The sequence below is a fragment of the Mus pahari genome, chromosome 3 (assembly GCF_900095145.1).
Source record: "Mus pahari chromosome 3, PAHARI_EIJ_v1.1, whole genome shotgun sequence".
NCBI lineage: Eukaryota > Metazoa > Chordata > Mammalia > Rodentia > Muridae > Mus > Mus pahari.
Window position 1 is genome coordinate 12,390,649 of NC_034592.1, and position 16,051 is coordinate 12,406,699.

Below are 16,051 nucleotides of genomic sequence, written 5' to 3' on the forward strand. Positions count from 1 at the left end.
AAAAAAAAAAAAAAGCCGGGCGTAGTGGCCCACGCCTTTAATCCCAGCTCTTGGGAGGCAGAGACAGGCAGATTTCTGAGTTCAAGGCCAGCCTGCAGCCAGGGCTATACAGAGAAACTCTGTCTCGAAAAACAAAAAAACAAAAACAAATCAAATAACAAAACAACTCCAAAGACTGTGTGTGCATACCTACACAGACTTAAGTGCAACATTAGAGCACATAAAATAGGGGATTAACTGAAGGACGTATATACCTCCTTTTAAAATTGGTCTCTTTTGGAGCTGTCCGTGGGGTGAGGGATGGAGAATGTTTTTTTGTTTTGTTTGTTAAAGATTTATTTACTGTTTTATGTAAGTACACTGTAGCTGTCTTCAGACACACCAGAAGAGGGTGTCAGGTCTCATTATGGGTGGTTGTGCTGGGATTTGAACTCAGGACATTTAGAAGAGCAGTCAGTCCTCTTACCCTCTGAGCCATCTCACCAGCCATGCATGGAGAGTGTTGAGAACAGCTGGGTGCTGAGCTGGAGAGATGGTTTAGTTATTAAAAGCATTTGCAAGTCTTCTAGATAATGTAGGTTCAATTCCCAGCATCCACATGGCAGCGTCATAACCATCTATAACTCCAGTTCCAGGGGTTCCATCCCCTCTTCTGACTTCCACAGGCACTAGATGCACATGTGGAACATAGACATACATTCAGGCAAATCACCTAAGCACAGAAACAGAGAATTGCGGAGTATATGGGTCTGCTGTAGAGGATAATCTGAGAGTAGTAATGTCAGTAAAGATGTGGCATATGCTAATGGAGTCCCAGAAATTAGGTGCTTCCATGACCTTCGTCTAAAGTGAGCAGAGGCTGGGAAACCCGCCATGTCCAATGGCTGCTAATTAATTGCAGGAGTGGTTTCTCCCTTGCTTCTCCCCACAGTTATGCTGGTTTCTATCCTCAACTGCGCTACCAGGTGGGAAACACCTATGGCCGCACCACTGCACAGTTGCTCACAGATCCCAGCGTACAGAAGAGCCCCTGCTCTGTTCTATCACCTATGTCCAAGCCCAAGTTCATTGAGGACTTCAGCAAATCCAAGCCACCATGGATTCCCTGCAGGGACCTGACAGAACCTTACATCCCCCACTATACCAGTGAGCTTCACATCTAGGGTGGGATCTAGGCAGACCTAGCTCTGCCTCCATTGGGGCTCCACCCTCCTTCCTACATGGCTCAAGGGCTACCCTGTCTGTACAGGTCTGAAACCCTACAAGAATTTTGAGATCCTAGGCCAGCTCCCACGCCAGGAGGTGGACACCCAGGGACCACTGAGTGCAGGCTTCATGCCTTATCCACCCTACCCAGCATGCCCCCCAGGCAGAAAGGGGGAAGCTAAAGACCTGGGCCATCCAGGTCTACTGCTGGCATATGGGGAAGAGGCTTGGAAGGACGCAGCACCTCTTCAGGATACCCCGGGAAAGCACCACCAGGTAACTGGAGATGCTCTGGCCTGCGGCTTTCACTGCCCTGCCCATGTGGAAGCTGAGGAGTGGTAATTTGCACTTCCCTGTTCCAGCTACACCACTGCAGGAGAGATGAGTACCTGCCTCCACATCCCCCACAGGAGACACTAGATGTAGGCAGATTCCAACGACTGCCCCAGCTAGACCACCCCAACCTAATCCAACGCAAGGCCATCTCAGGTAAGTGTTGGATACCTGAGCTGTTCTCCATAAGGTCCCAGGGCTCCAGACAAGATAACTGAGGGTTTCTACCTGGGCCCTGTCCTACACAGAAAACGGGTGAGTTGTAACACTTTTTCTTAAACCAACCCAGCCGTTTCCAGAGTTGTTTTTTGAGGCAGGGTTTTGTGTAGCCCTGGCTGGCTTGTTACTCCCTCTGTAGACTATGCTATCCTCGAGCTGCCTATATCCACCTGCCTCTGCCTCCTGAGTGGTTAAAGGTGTGCACTACCAGCCTGGCCCAACCTTTAGGTATATAATGGGCTAACAGCTGAAATTCAGGATCAGGGGCTCAGTATCTCTCACACACCTGGAAACGCGTAGAAGGTATGCCCTAACCCTACCATCCACCCACCTCCAGGTTATGCTGGCTTCGTCCCCCGGTTTGCCTGGGTAATGGGGATGAATTACCGTGATGGCGTCACACAAGCTATGGATGACTTTGACAAGAACCAGGTAGGAAAACATGGTCTTAACCTGGCTTCCACGTGCCTCAGCTAGGTTGGGTCTCCCTGCAGTCTCGCTCCCACTCCCACCTTAATGATCCTGTCCCTCAAGGTCAAGGCTTGGGGGTGTGCACATAGTAACATGGTTTGATTCTCTACCCTAGTAGGGGGAGGGGAGAGTCAGCTGGGTAAGAGCCCCCAGAGGCAATGTGGCCAAACAGCACGTATCCATTTCTCCAGTTCCTGTTCAGACACCCAGTCTGTGCTCTGGGTGAAAGGCTGCCTAGGACCCACTGGCCAAACACCACCATCTATAGAAGCCAAGGCCTGATTCCTTTCTACATGGGCTTCATCCCATGTGAGTATTGCTCCCTACCAGAAGCCCACACTTCCTTCCAAAGGACAAGTTTATGACACCAAACCTGTGACTGGGTCAAATGATCCTGCTTTATCCTCACACTTGCTGATAACACATTGGCCAGAGTCCCAGTCAATATGGGGCTCACTAGTCATTCCTGTTCAGCCATCACGGCTACCTCCACCCTTAGATGCTCGAGAAGCTGCTCTGGGTCACAGCCTGCACTGACCCTTCCAGTGTGCTCCTCTCAGGTACTCAGCTTAAGCCTTCCTTGCAGCTATGCAGGACAACTATGCACTGACATTCGGGAACAGCACCCGAAAAGCCTATCAGAAGGAACTGGAGAGGCGAAGCCACACACTATGAATTGCTTTAATGGTGGTATCTGTACAAGTGATGTCAGGACACGGGACAGCAAATGCACAGTGGACATGGCTAGCAGACAGGCTGTGAATGAATAAAGAGTTCACACTGCTCCCATGCTTTAGTGACTAAGCCAGCTCTAAGCCACCTCCTCCTCAGCCTCCTCCTCAAACTCTCCCTCTTCCTCAGCTGTAGCGTCCTGGTACTGCTGGTACTCGGACACCAGGTCATTCATGTTGCTCTCAGCCTCGGTGAACTCCATCTCATCCATGCCCTCACCCGTGTACCAGTGTAGGAAGGCCTTGCGTCGGAACATGGCTGTGAACTGCTCGGAGATGCGTTTGAACAGCTCCTGAATAGCGGTGCTGTTGCCAATGAAGGTGGCAGACATTTTTAGGCCCCGAGGTGGAATGTCACAGACAGCTGTCTTCACATTGTTGGGGATCCACTCAACAAAATAGCTGCTGTTCTTGTTTTGGACGTTAAGCATCTGTTCGTCCACCTCCTTCATAGACATGCGGCCCCTGAACACGGCAGCCACAGTCAAGTAGCGCCCATGTCTTGGATCACAGGCAGCCATCATGTTCTTGGCATCAAACATCTGCTGGGTGAGCTCAGGAACTGTCAGGGCACGGTACTGCTGGCTTCCCCGGCTGGTCAAGGGGGCAAAGCCAGGCATGAAGAAGTGCAGGCGAGGGAAGGGCACCATATTTACAGCCAGTTTCCGCAGGTCAGCATTTAGCTGGCCAGGGAATCGCAGGCAAGTGGTTACCCCACTCATGGTGGCGGACACTAGATGGTTCAGGTCACCATAAGTGGGTGTGGTCAGCTTTAGGGTTCTGAAGCAGATGTCATAGAGTGCTTCATTATCAATACAATAGGTCTCATCGGTGTTTTCAACCAGCTGGTGGACTGAAAGGGTGGCATTGTAGGGCTCAACCACTGTGTCCGACACCTTGGGGGAAGGTACCACACTGAAGGTGTTCATGATCCTGTCTGGGTACTCCTCCCGGATCTTGCTGATAAGGAGGGTACCCATCCCAGACCCAGTCCCCCCACCCAGGGAGTGGGTCAGCTGGAAGCCCTGCAGGCAGTCACAGCTCTCAGCTTCTTTTCTCACAACGTCCAACACCGAGTCAACCAGCTCTGCACCTTCTGTGTAGTGCCCCTTGGCCCAGTTGTTCCCAGCCCCACTCTGACCTGTAAGAGAAAACAGCAGTTCACTAAGTATGTGCCCAAGGGGCCAAATGGCATGAGGTGACCCTAAATAAAGTGTATAGCCCCAAAACGATCTGCCATGTAAAAAAAAGGGGGAGCTGTGCATAATGGCACAGGCTTTTGATACCAGCACTTAGGAGGCAGGTAGTTCTGAGTTTAAGGCCAGCTAGGTCTGTAGCTAGGTCTACAGTTAGAGGCCAAGCAGGGATACATAGACTGGGGGGGGGGGGCAGACACAGATGTACAGAACACACTGTAGCTAAGACAGTTAATACTTCCAAAGGCACCCCTGCCAATGTTCAAGGAGAGCACAGGGCCCCTGCCACTGGGTCAGGTTTGCTCATACTCCCTACTAGCAACTAGTCTACCCGCAGTCAGTAGGACCTCCCTCCTAAAGCTGCTTTCAGCCAAGGGATTGAGTGACTCAGAGGGCAAGAAAGTGTACACCTGGCGGCTATTAAGCAGGAACTTTAGCTCAGCCCCTTGACCTTTGAGCCTCATGGGTAGCAAGCCCGTCCACACCCCCACTACACTCACCAAAGACGAAGTTATCAGGTCTGAAGATCTGTCCAAAGGGCCCTGAACGCACGGAGTCCATGGTGCCCGGCTCCAAGTCCACGAGCACGGCGCGGGGCACATACTTGCCACCTGGTTGGGACAGAGGGACGTCAAGTGTGTTCAAACTGGAAGGGTGGTCAGGAGGGTGGATGGGGTAGAGGAGCCTTACCGGTGGCTTCGTTGTAGTACACGTTGATGCGCTCCAGCTGGAGGTCGCTATCTCCGTGGTAAGTGCCAGTGGGATCAATGCCATGCTCGTCGCTGATTACCTCCCAGAACTGCAAGGGAGTCAGTCGGGCGTTAGCTGAGTCACGCCGGCCGGTGCGCTCCAAGGCAGCCCCGCCCCGGATGGGTGCGGCAGGCCCTCCCCCCTCCCCCCGGTCTCAGGAGCGCCTGGGCGACGAATCCCTAAGGGCCGCGCACCGTCCGCCCCACCGACACCAGCCACCGGCTCTACGTCTCGGCCCAGCGTACGCCGGTATCCAGGACGCCATGAAGGGCGACGCTCCCGGCCGTTCCGCCATCTTCCCCGGCTGGTTGTCCCCGTGGCGTGTGGCCCGCAGAAACCTAGCCTCCTACCTTGGCGCCAATCTGGTTGCCGCACTGCCCAGCCTGCAGGTGCACGATCTCCCTCATGGCGGCGGCGACTGCGGAACAGCTGTAGAAGAGGAGCACTTCGGGAGGAGCAGGCGCACGGAGTGCTACAACCGACGCTCTGCCAACATTTATATACCTCTGATGACCCGCCCTCGCCAGCACAGGATTGGGTCTTCAGAACGAGGCCGCGAATTACTCTTGTCTGATTGGCTACTTTTCCGTCAATCGAGAGGTCTGGGGCCCGCCTTCCCAACAGATTACGCTCATTATTGGTCACGCTTTCCTACGGTTCTCCCTATCACAATCCCCGCCCTGGCGCCGCAGTGCTCAATCCATTGGGTGTTTCAAATGATTGATTTGCACTCCCATTGGCTGCCTCCTGGGAGCACTCCGAGAGCCTTACACTATTGGCTGCGCTGTTTTGGCGTCCTGGTAACCGCCGCAGTGCAGCGCGCGGGTGGGACGTGGAAAGCCAGCTTCCGGCTGGAAGGGAGGGGGCGTCTTTTCAGAGCTTTGTGGGTTCGGGCGGCTTGGAAGGTCTGGCCGCTGCTGCGGGGAGAGGAAGGAGACGCGGGCAGGCATTGTCGGTCGGGAACGCACCTTGCAAGCCTCAAGCCGAGGCGAATTGAAACGCTAACAATAATAATAGGCTCTGGAGGAGGCGCCGGGCCCTTCCGGGACGCACTGGGCAGGCGCGGGGTCCTCTCTGTCTCTGTCTCTGTGTCTCTCTCCCTCTCTTCCCCCCTCTCCCCTCCCCCCCCTCCCCACCCCCCATTCCCGGGAGGGCCATCTCTCCGCCCCTTCGGCCTCCCTAGCTGTTGTGGAAACTTGCTGGCCTAGAGCCGGTTTCCTTGGAGCCTGAGTTCCAAGTGCACGCAGAGCTGCATGGAGACTACAGGGCTGGGCCTGCCCGGCCATGACTGTTAGAGGGAAAAACAAACAAACAAACGTGTGCAAGTCCCTGCCCTGTAATAGAGATGTACATGTACATAATTACATGTACATAATTATTTTTTTTCAGGGCCAGGTCCAAAGCACCCCTACCCACAAAATGGTAGTGCTGACATTGTCCTAAACAGGACTTGACCAGGTAAACAAGCTTAAAAGTTTCTGTTTACCAGAAGAGCAGATCTCTTAAAGTGATTTCTGTTCACTTTAACTTTAACCTTCCCTCGCAATTCAGCTACCTCTCGAAGGCAAGTAGTTCTGGAACAATCCTTTTCCTCCATTTGCTCCCTCCCGTCTTGGCATTTTGATCCCCAATATCTTTCTGCCCATGCAATGGTCTAGTTGGTCATTTCTCTACGCCATTGCTTACGTGAGGCAGAGTCGTCTGGCCTGTAACCTGGAATTCTGCCTTAGCCTCCAGAATGCAAGGATTACAGTTCTTAGTCTTCATATCTGACTAAGAACATGTGTAACTGATGTATAACTTTTTAAAGGAATATTATACAATGGGTCTGTCCCAGTCTAGCCACTTCTGGATTTTGGGATGAACTACCTTCAAAACTAAGGGTGTTAGGCAACCCCTGTTGGTTGTGGTATCCAAGTACCTACCAACCATGTCACAGGACAAAAAGCCCACCAGGACAAGCGGAGTCCTGTACCCTGAGCAGCAGCATTCTGTTGCTGTATATAAGATGCAGTCCTGCCTGGCATGGTGGCGCACGCCTGTAATCCCAGCACTTGGGAGGCAGAGGCAGGCGGATTTCTGAGTTCAAGGCCAGCCTGGTCTACAGAGTGAGTTCCGGGACAGCCAGGGCTACACAGAGAAACCCTGTCTCAAAGAAAAACAAAAACAAAAAAAGAAAAAAAAAAAAACGTAGTCCTGGTGTTCATATTTACTATACTGACCAGGGTCTCCAGGAAGGTCTGACTGTCTTGTCCCTTCCCCAGCAGGGTAGTCAGGAAGGGGGGCCGAGTTCTGTGACCACACTGACAGGACCCACACATACCTCAGGAGCTTTAAATGTACGTAAGGTACCAGGTCACTTTTTGGCATGCTGAGGGTTATCTCGACACCTAGAAATATCTTCTGAGTTAAAGATACTGGGCCCTACCTAGTAGCTTAGCTGCCAAGACGTCGACTTCACCACTAGAATCTCATAGCACACCCCTGAGAAGGAAGCAGAAGTTGTGTGTTTTAACACAAAGAGCTTCCTGGCTGTCTTGGAGATGTTTGGGTCCCAAGCTGGGCCATAAGCACAAACAACATAGCAAAGACAGCGGCCCTTGAGCATAAGCCCAGCAAGGACAGTGGCTGCCCACGGCTGGTGGGAGACACTCTAGGTCTTTCCTATGAACCAAGGGGTCCCCTGTGCCAGTGGGGAAAGAAGACCCAGTACAACAAGAGACCGTGGAGCCTATAGCCTGAGAGGGTGTGCACAGAGCTGGCCAGAGGAGCAGAGAGGCAAGGCAGAACGGGCTGTGGGAGCATCGGGTGCCTGCCCTCCCGGCCCAGTCTGCGGCTGTTGGAGGCTGCACAAGGAAGGCTCTGTTTACTGGTGGCCATGGTCCCACTGGGAGGGTGCGTTACTGCCAGGCAGGAGCAGCAGGCAGACAGTCTCTGTGGCCTTAAAGGACCCTGTAGCCAGCCTTTGTGGAAGGCCTCCCCTCACCCCGGAAGGAGAGGTGCCAAGGTGCTTCCCCTGTGGACTAGGCCTCACTGACTCCCTCAGTGGATCTTCCAGAGATGTAACCTGGCTCTGCCCCTCCTCTAGAACATCAGAGAACACCATGAGGCTGTGTAAAAGCCTTCAGTGGGTCACAAGAGTGAGTGAACTATGGCTGCAGTGTGCAGACCTGGCTCTGCCCCTGCTGGAGCTCATCTCTGCAAGTCCTCGGCTCTTAGTGGACGCAATAAATTCTAGTCCTAGGAAGCCTAGGAGCTGGGGGTAGGAAATGGAACAGATCCTGGGTGACAGTGTAGGACCCCCGAGTGAGGGAACTCCCTCGGGTCCGCAGGACGCAGGAATGAGGAAGAGTCCCTCGGAAACAGAGAAGCCTACTTGTAGTAAACACTCGAGGTACTTTAATGTCAGAGTACTCTGGGTGGACTCATATCTCGCGCAGGAGACAGAGGAGTCCACCCAGTCTCTCAGAAGTAAGGGGTTCTTATAGGGTTAGAGTTGGCGGGGGGAAAACGGGAAAGTGAGGGTTGGCAAGACTACAAACAAGTGACTCATGTGAAGATAGTATTGAAATTTACAATAGCACGTCGAGCGGGTGGTGTGTGACCCTGATCGGACTGGGGGAGATATCTTTTTGCCAGATGGTTTGTGAGCTAACCTTGACATAGTAGTGAGATTTACGCGCCAGCCTGAGCGGGGGAATTCCAGAGGCCAGGGGGGATTATCTGAGTCTCTGAAACGCCCGTGAAACCTCTGGTCAGCGTGTGACCCTGAGTGAGCCGGGGAGGGGGTGAGATGTCTCCTTGGCTGATAGTTTGCTCGCTGCACTCCCTCTGTGCTAGCCCCGGTAATGGTAATTGCTCCCCCTCTCGCTCCCTCCCCGCTAGCCTCGGTGGCAGCGGCAGCAGGCATTCCCTTATCTTTACAGCCTCCTTAGTCCCAGCAGCTGGGCAGGCTAGCCCAGGCAGGGCAGGCACTCCCCCCTGCGCTCTTTTCACAGTGTTCGGCCTTGAGCCTTTGAATATTTCTTTTAGTTTTAAACATAGGAAGATGGGTGCCTGGCTGGGGCAACTGAGATAATTGCCTAGCTAGCTGTCAGGTGGAGGAACAGAAGACCTTCAGCTGCCCTAAAAGAACAAAGGCTCTTTACTAGCCACTTCTTAATGATCTAGGGAACAAGTTTTGGGGAATTTTTAAAATTAGGGCTCTACAACAGTAAAGGCTAAGGACAAAGAGGGCCTGGGATGTTCTAAAAGGACAAAGGACCATGGAGGCACCTACAATGTGTATGGGGGGGGGGTGTTCGAAGGGAATACAAAGGACGTAGCTCAGCGGTTATGAGCTCTTGTTACTCAGGCGGAAGGCTTGGTGGTCCATAACCTTTCCTCTATTTGGGTGATCTGACACCTTCTGACCTCCAATGTCACCAGGCACAAGTGCTACACATACATAAAATGCAGCCAAAAAAAAATTCATACATGTAAATCTAAAGTAATGTGAAACAAAACAACACACACCCCAATAAGGATAGAACCCCTGGGCAATAAATGAATGGCTCTCCGGGCTCTCCAGACTTGTCTCCCCGACGCCATACCTGTTGACTCAGAGTCTAGCTAGGCAAACCTGGAGGTTGGGGGTGCAAGGAAAAGTTTTAGGCCAAGAAAACTCATACCGGTGTGTCCTGTTGGCCACATGTGGGCAATAATAGTTATAAAGAGCCAACTCAAACTCCTGAACTTAAAACATTGAAGGCTTTATTTGTTTGTTGTAACACCCAATTGCATAGTTCTGGACATGAGCTTTGCAGATGACAACATCGTGTTTCAACGTCAAATGCCTGAAAGCTGTAATGGACAAACCAAGAGGGATCCCTGTCAGCTCCTCTGTGGGTCTGATTGCTATAGCAATCAGAGTTTTGGGTTGCTTTGTGGTGGTGTGGGAGGGGTGGGATTAAGGCTATGAACAGCCTGAAGCTGTAGGAGGTGGAGAGAGGTCTCTGCCTCTTCTCTGGTGTCCAGTTACCTGTTGGCTGTAGGACAAACCTTTCAGTTTGAAAAACCAGACCATCTGGCAGGAGGCGAGAAGGAGGGCAGAGCTCCAAACAGGGCCCCATCCTCTCCCAAGTCCTTTCTCAGCCACCTAGGCAAAGAAAATGGTGCCTAGGCCTTATGTCCCTTCACCTAGATGGGCAAGTCCTAGGAGGCTACCTGGACAAGTCTGGGCATCAAGGTGGCAGAGGTAGGGTGCCTAGTCCAAACCCGCTGTTTAGGATCCCGGCAGGAGGAAGGGTGCCCCCTGGCGGTTAGGGAGACCGTGCCTGATGAAGCTTGCCGGCAGAACGCAAAGTCAGCCTCTTGCACAACTCGGTAAAAGTCATATACTTAACTGCAGCTCTCTTACACCCGTCGCTGGCGGATCTCAGGCTCCCTCTCGACATGAACTTGGGCTCTCTGCCCTGCCCAGCCTTTCCAGGCAGCTCTTCCGGAAGGGCTCCTGTAAACCGGTTGTCACCAGCCACTACAGAAATAAACAAGCTGCTGGGGGAGGGGGGGAGAGGAACACGACCCTAATCTCTAGTCTCCGCTAGGGGCAGCATGGCACTGCTTGGCCATCTCCACTCAGCGTCCGGATAGGCAACCCCATCTAGGAGAGAAGGTCAACACTCCTCAATAGTAACCTTGTTTATTTGAAAGGGAGAGGACACAAGAGACTAAAACATGTGGAGCCCTGCTCCTCTGTCTTAGCAAAGATTGGCAGGCGCTCTCTTCCACCTCCAATACCCTGAAGCTAGTGTAGCTGGATTGATGGGCGATGGTACCCACTTTTCATAACTGCTGAGAAGCTATGACTTGTGGGTTCTCATAGCAGTGAGCCACTTTGCTGGTCATACGGGAGTTGCTGCAAGCCCTGCAGGGGCAACAACCAGTCACCAGGCGGTCCCAGGGCTCCAGAGAATGGAGCCAGAGTGGCAGCCAGGCCCAGGATCGAAGACAGCGAGGCAGCCAAGACGGTCGGTGTTTTTGCAGGACATTAACCAGGATGATAAGGAGCACCAGTCCCACCAGAGGACCCCCTACTGCAGCCAGCACCAAGCCCCCTGCCAGAGAAAGTCCAAAGGCTGCTAGGGGTAGCAGCAGGAAGGCGAATAGTAGGTAGACAATGGCCACCCAGCGATACTGGGCAGTCAGTTCTCCAAAGCGCTTGGCCAGTGGAATTGGCAGTCTCAAGACAGGCACCAGGTACCACAGCAGTATGCCAGCCAGGTTGAAGAAGAAGTGGATGAGAGCAACCTGGTAGGCAGGAAAGGCAAGAGGGCATAAGGAGCTTGGACCATAAAGCCCTGGGCTCTTTAGAAACTATGCCTTTCCTACTCTGGTCAAGTCTGGAACTTGTCTGCTGTGTCCTGCTGAGTGATTTAGTCACACCACTTAGGACAGCAGAGTCTAGCCAGGGTAGGCTCATAGTCACCACATTCCTCCTGGTGACTACGAGATAGGGAGATAGGGGTCTATGTCAGCACCCGTGTGTGGTGACACAACCCTGCTGCTATCAGAGACAATGGGAGGTTGGTAGGGAACACAACATATGACTTTTCTGTAAATGGGCACAATCCAGGGTGCTGGGAGAGGATGGTGCAGGCTCAGGAGGGTCTAAATGGCAAAGATAATGCAGAGGCAGATACAAAGATGCAAGTGGGATGCAGGGAGAGCTAGGCTTAGTTTTCCCTACGGCAGCAGCCAGTGCAATCCAAGATTTCAGAACCTGATCCTGTACCAGGCAAAGGGAATCTGGAGTCAGGGCAGTGGACCAATGACTAGGTGATTTAGAGAGTCTGAGCTTGAAAAGGATTGAGGCCCAGAGCTGGGAGGCCTGGAAGAGACAACTTAAAGGGATAACTGTAGCTCAGTTCAGGCGGCATGATGAAGCTAGCACAGGTAAGCTGGAGCATCCCCAGGATAGAGTCTGGGAAGACAGGAGCCGGGAGAAACGGGCATTCGGGAAGACAGGAGCCCAGAGAAACGGGCATTTGGGAAGACGCGGAGAAACGGGCATTTGGGAAGAATCACATTGCAGGTATGGACCAGACTACACTTGGATACCCCAGGGGGACACAGTGAAGAGTCCAGAACGGAGGGGTCAGAGGAGCAGGGGTCCTTTGGGGAAATCTGTGGGGCTGCCAATGATAGACGGACAAAGGGCATGAGATGACCACAGGTCATTCTGGGAAAGCAGTCCTGGAAAGGAAGAACTGAGGCTTGGGCTGTGGGGTCCTGCAATGTCTCCCTGGGTCTGAGAGGTAGAGCTGCAGGCCTGTGGTCAGTCAGTGGAGCCCAGGGAGAGCTAAGGATGTAGCCAGCCTGGGCTGTGCTGTGAAAAGGGAAATGGTTGAGGCCAGTACCTGAACTGCGAAGATTAACATGTCGGCAGGGCTGGCCAAGGCAGCCAGCAGGGCTGTGGTGGTGGTGCCGATGTTAGAACCCAAGAAGAGGGGGTAGGCCCGTTCCAGGTCAATCACCCCAACCCCTGGAGGAATGAAGGGTTACCAGGAGGCCCAACTCATCTCCCCCATTACCAAGCCCACTGCCCACCTGGGCTCACCCATGAGAGGCACGATGGCTGCTGTGAAGACACTACTGCTCTGAAGCAAGAAGGTCAGGCCAGCGCCAACGAGGATAGCCAAGTAGCCGCTGAGCCAGCCAAAGGGGAAGGGAAAATCTGCAGGCGAGCGTGGTGGGGTGCCGGGTCATTCTTAAACCCCTGCCTGGTCTTCCAGCCCAGGCCCAGGGCGCGCGCCCTTACACCCACCTGCGTTGATAATGGTCTTCACAGCCTGTGCGATGCGGCCCCGCAGCACAGAGTTGAGCAGTTTAACGATGAGGACCAGACAGACACAGAGCACCAGCAGTGAGCCTGCCAGCAGGATGAAGCCCACAGCCAAGTCTGTGAGTTTTGTGCCGGCAAACAGGTGATGGCCTGCAGCAGGGGAGGGTGGTGAGTCGGGGGGGGGGGAGGCAGAGCTGGAATCGGGTAGGGGTGAGACAGGCGGAGGTACTCACAGAGCAATCTGTCCTCCTCCCTGTCCTCCTCCGGAGATGCTGAGCTGTTCCTCTCTGTGCAAGAGCTGAAGAGGCCACACCCCTCGCCACTTCCCTGGGGCTGAGGGATAGGGAGGACTCAGGCCAGGTTCACAGTAGGAAGACAGAAAGCTCACAATCAAGTGGGTGGAACGATTCGATTCGACACGTCAGAGGCAAAATGAGGGATAGGGTCAGAGGCACCTCACCATCTCCCCCCTGAAGCCACACCAATGCTTAATCAGGCTGCTGTTAGTGGTGTTGCTGGTAACACCGCTGGTTATCACACTGCTATCCAGCTGGTAGACAAAGGGGGCATGGTTATGTGTCTGGCATTCCTATCCCTCAGCCTGTTATAAGCCTAAGCCCTCTTCTGTTCCCGTCTGGCACAGGGCTTCTGCCCATTGCTCCATCAGCCAGGCACAGGGACCTTCCTCTGGTACATCTGTCCTCACCTGGATGATGAGGTGTGTGAAAGGTCGAGTCAGTGCCTTGAGGATGTCGGGGGCCTGCTGCCCTGGCTGCAGGCTAGCAGCACCCAGGGCCAGCTCACTCAGTCTCTCTAATGCTGCGGTGGCACTCTCCAGTGGCAGCAATACCAATACTGTGAGCCAGTTGAAGATGCCATGCACGGCCGAGCCGCCGAAGGCCCTGCAGTCACACGGGGCAGGCTGTCTGCCTAAGCAGCCTCCTCTGAGGCCAAGGCAGGGCCAGCCTGACTCTTCAGCCAGCACTCACCTCTGAAATTCATCGCGGTCCCCCGACTGCGCCATTGAGACCAGGGTGCTGGTGATCGAAGTACCCACGTTGACGCCCATGATGATAGGCACGGACGCCTGGACAGTCAGCACTATAGGGGTGCCATTTCAGCAATTCCTGCTCACCAACCGCCCCTACCCCCGCTGCCCTGGGAAAAAGAGGTGCACTCACACTTAGAAGCCACCATGCTGACCACGATAGAGGAAGATGTGCTGGAGCTCTGGACAAGGACTGTGACCAGCACACCGATGACCAACCCCGCCACAGGGTTGGACAGCACCACATTGTCCTTGAAAATGTCTCCAGCCATTTTGCCTGTTCCCCACAGAGAGATGCAACAGGGCTGTAAAGCGCCGACCTCCCACCCCTCCCCTGGTCTCCCCCCGACCCCGGCCACTCACTGCCTAGTAGCTGGAAAGCAGAGCTGAGGATGTCCAGTGAGCAGATGAAAAAGTAGAGGCTTCCCAGGAGTCCACATGCCTTGAGAAAGCCACTGACCACCCGGCGAAGCCTGCTGGCCATGCCAACCTCTAGGGACATCAGACAGAACTGTCTTTGACCAGCTGGCTACTGCCCAGCAACACACACACACACACACACACACACACACACACACACACACACACACTCTTTGCTCCCTGAGAACAGGGGCTCTATTTTCTGTCACCTCTCAGGCAGAGCACAGGATCTCCCTTATGTCCCATTGGACAGGGACCCACATCTCCCCTTGTATTAGTTCCCCAGGGCAGAGACTGTGTCCCTTTCTCTGTCCTCCCTTGTTCCTTTGTCATATGGGTCCTTTGGCCCATGACCTTGAAAGGGGAGTCCCAGAACTGGAGCCATGGACAGGGAGTAAAAGGAAGGCAAGCGGCTGGCTGGGAGAGGTTTCCTCAAGCATTCAATGTGGGTTTCTAGGAGGTGGGTTCTCTTAAGTCCCAGACTATACTCTGCTGGGAAAGGGGAGGCCAGGGGTCTGCCTGTATGCTGTGTCACACCCCCAGTCCTACCTTTCAGTTGGTCAGTGTTCTTCAGCGGAGATAAGGTCCTCTGGGGGTCTGTACCTCCCTCCTCCATGCCTGGAATGGAACCGGAGGTTCCTGCAGGGGTCAGGGCAGATCGGGCTGTTTGTAGAATTCCCAATGAGAAGGACAAAAGGAAGGCAGAAGTGGAGGGGACCGGGGTAACAGGGGCCATGGGTGACTACAGAAGCAGAGGCAGGGATAGGGAAGGGATCAGATGAGTCTGGCTCAGGCCAGAGGTGAGAAGAGGCCTCTCTGCATCCAGAGGGAAGCTAGAGGGATTTCATTTTTGCCTAGGGTAGTTGGCAAGAGATAGGAGCCCAGAAGTGCCAAATACCCGCATTTCTCAGGCTCCGGTCCGCCAGGTCAAAGGCATCCAGAGTAGGGTTGGGGACCCGGTCACCGGCGGGGGGATTCGGCATGGATTTCAAGAAGGGGAAGACCCAGGCCCAATCTTAGATCTGCGGAGGGCAAGGCAGTACTAGTTGGATGTCCTCCTACTCCACCCTCTACCCCGCCAAGCAGACTAAAGTCAGGCCCCTGACCTGAAACCGCAGCTGTAGCTCCGCCACACCCCCACACCTTGCAGGTCCTGGTGGCTCTCCTTTTCCTCTGACCACAGACAGATGGATACGGTGACCTCGGATGGTTATCAGACAAACCCAGTCTAGTTTCAGGGGGCAGAAGAAATGGGACACTGGCTCCCCAGCTCCCTCACTGGTCTTTGCTGAAAGAAAGTTTGACAGCTGACTAAGGGTACAGGGTTCTGGGGCACTGGCAGGAAGTAGCCGCTAGCTAGCTAGAGAACCCTGGGATTTCGCCTATCAAGTGTCAGTAAGGACACTGCAGATGGTCCCAGCTTAGACTTTGGTATTTGATACCAAACAAGTGACGCCTTTGCTTGATAAGAGCCCCACCCCCCAGACTTAGGAGCAGAGTTTGAGAGCCCCCTGCCCATGTCAGGGCCCTCCTGGCAGCTCTGGCCCCATGGGCTCTGGATCTGGAACTCTTTGACTCTTAGTCTACCCTGACTCCTTCTACAGTGCTTGGGCTCAGGCCCAGGCAGGGGTCCTTTGTGTCCCCTCCCTCCAGCCTGCCTCTAGGCTCTTCTCACTTGCTCTAAGGTCCTGGCGTTTCAGAATGATGCCCAAACCCTGGACCTGATGCTCACTAAGCTCTAAGCTCAGTGTCCTAGAGCTTGGTCTGGTTCTAGGAGCTCCTACCTGCATGTATGGTAAGGGGGCACCAGCAGGGAGGAGGCACAGAGGCAACAGCTGCAGGTCAAAGATCTGTC

The 16,051-nt window shown here is 53.9% G+C and overlaps 3 protein-coding genes across 5 annotated transcripts in view; 1 reads left to right on the forward strand and 2 right to left on the reverse strand.

The window, feature by feature from the left end:
* The window catches only part of Fam166a (family with sequence similarity 166 member A), a 3,492-nt gene extending 588 nt beyond the window's left edge, over positions 1–2,904 (forward strand). Inside the window, exons 2-7 of the mRNA XM_021194955.1 lie at positions 932–1,146; positions 1,250–1,482; positions 1,569–1,695; positions 2,096–2,190; positions 2,421–2,538; positions 2,816–2,904. Of these exons, the coding sequence (XP_021050614.1) occupies positions 932–1,146; positions 1,250–1,482; positions 1,569–1,695; positions 2,096–2,190; positions 2,421–2,538; positions 2,816–2,904 (877 nt within the window). The remainder of the gene's footprint in view (positions 1–931; positions 1,147–1,249; positions 1,483–1,568; positions 1,696–2,095; positions 2,191–2,420; positions 2,539–2,815) is intronic.
* On the reverse strand, positions 2,895–5,419 carry Tubb4b (tubulin beta 4B class IVb). Its single transcript, XM_021194953.2, has 4 exons — positions 5,257–5,419; positions 4,847–4,955; positions 4,657–4,767; positions 2,895–4,101 (listed from the first exon to the last, which is right to left on the reverse strand). The coding sequence occupies exons 1-4, from the start codon at positions 5,311–5,313 to the stop codon at positions 3,041–3,043; spliced, it is 1,338 nt and encodes a 445-aa protein (XP_021050612.1). The 5' UTR covers positions 5,314–5,419; the 3' UTR covers positions 2,895–3,040.
* Positions 5,420–10,572: 5,153 nt separating this feature from the next.
* Positions 10,573–16,022, reverse strand: Slc34a3 (solute carrier family 34 member 3). 3 transcript variants are annotated; one of them, XM_029536591.1, is made up of 14 exons: positions 15,981–16,022; positions 15,340–15,484; positions 15,095–15,218; positions 14,746–14,835; positions 14,140–14,268; positions 13,910–14,053; positions 13,718–13,829; positions 13,435–13,630; positions 13,189–13,278; positions 12,962–13,061; positions 12,711–12,878; positions 12,504–12,620; positions 12,304–12,428; positions 10,573–11,194 (listed from the first exon to the last, which is right to left on the reverse strand). In XM_029536591.1, the coding sequence occupies exons 3-14, from the start codon at positions 15,177–15,179 to the stop codon at positions 10,730–10,732; spliced, it is 1,821 nt and encodes a 606-aa protein (XP_029392451.1). In that variant the 5' UTR covers positions 15,180–15,218; positions 15,340–15,484; positions 15,981–16,022; the 3' UTR covers positions 10,573–10,729. The 3 variants fall into 3 exon arrangements, with proteins under 3 accessions (XP_029392451.1, XP_029392450.1, XP_029392452.1); XM_029536590.1 differs by having other exon boundaries at positions 15,303–15,484; XM_029536592.1 differs by lacking the exon at positions 13,189–13,278 and having other exon boundaries at positions 10,707–11,194; positions 15,303–15,484.
* Between the last annotated feature and the right edge of the window lie 29 nt (positions 16,023–16,051).

Excerpts from the sequence above, each read along its gene's own strand:
- Slc34a3 (XM_029536591.1), bottom strand. The coding sequence starts at position 15,179 with ATGCCGAATCCCCCCGCCGGTGACCGGGTCCCCAACCCTACTCTGGAT. Across the intron at positions 14,269-14,745 it reads GAACACTGACCAACTGAAAG|AGGTTGGCATGGCCAGCAGG; the intron begins GTAGGACTGGGG and ends TGATGTCCCTAG. Across the intron at positions 11,195-12,303 it reads TGTTAATCTTCGCAGTTCAG|GTTGCTCTCATCCACTTCTT; the intron begins GTACTGGCCTCA and ends CCTGCCTACCAG.
- Tubb4b (XM_021194953.2), bottom strand. The coding sequence starts at position 5,313 with ATGAGGGAGATCGTGCACCTGCAGGCTGGGCAGTGCGGCAACCAGATT. Across the intron at positions 4,956-5,256 it reads GCAACCAGATTGGCGCCAAG|TTCTGGGAGGTAATCAGCGA; the intron begins GTAGGAGGCTAG and ends ACTCCCTTGCAG. Across the intron at positions 4,768-4,846 it reads GTACTACAACGAAGCCACCG|GTGGCAAGTATGTGCCCCGC; the intron begins GTAAGGCTCCTC and ends TGTCCCAACCAG.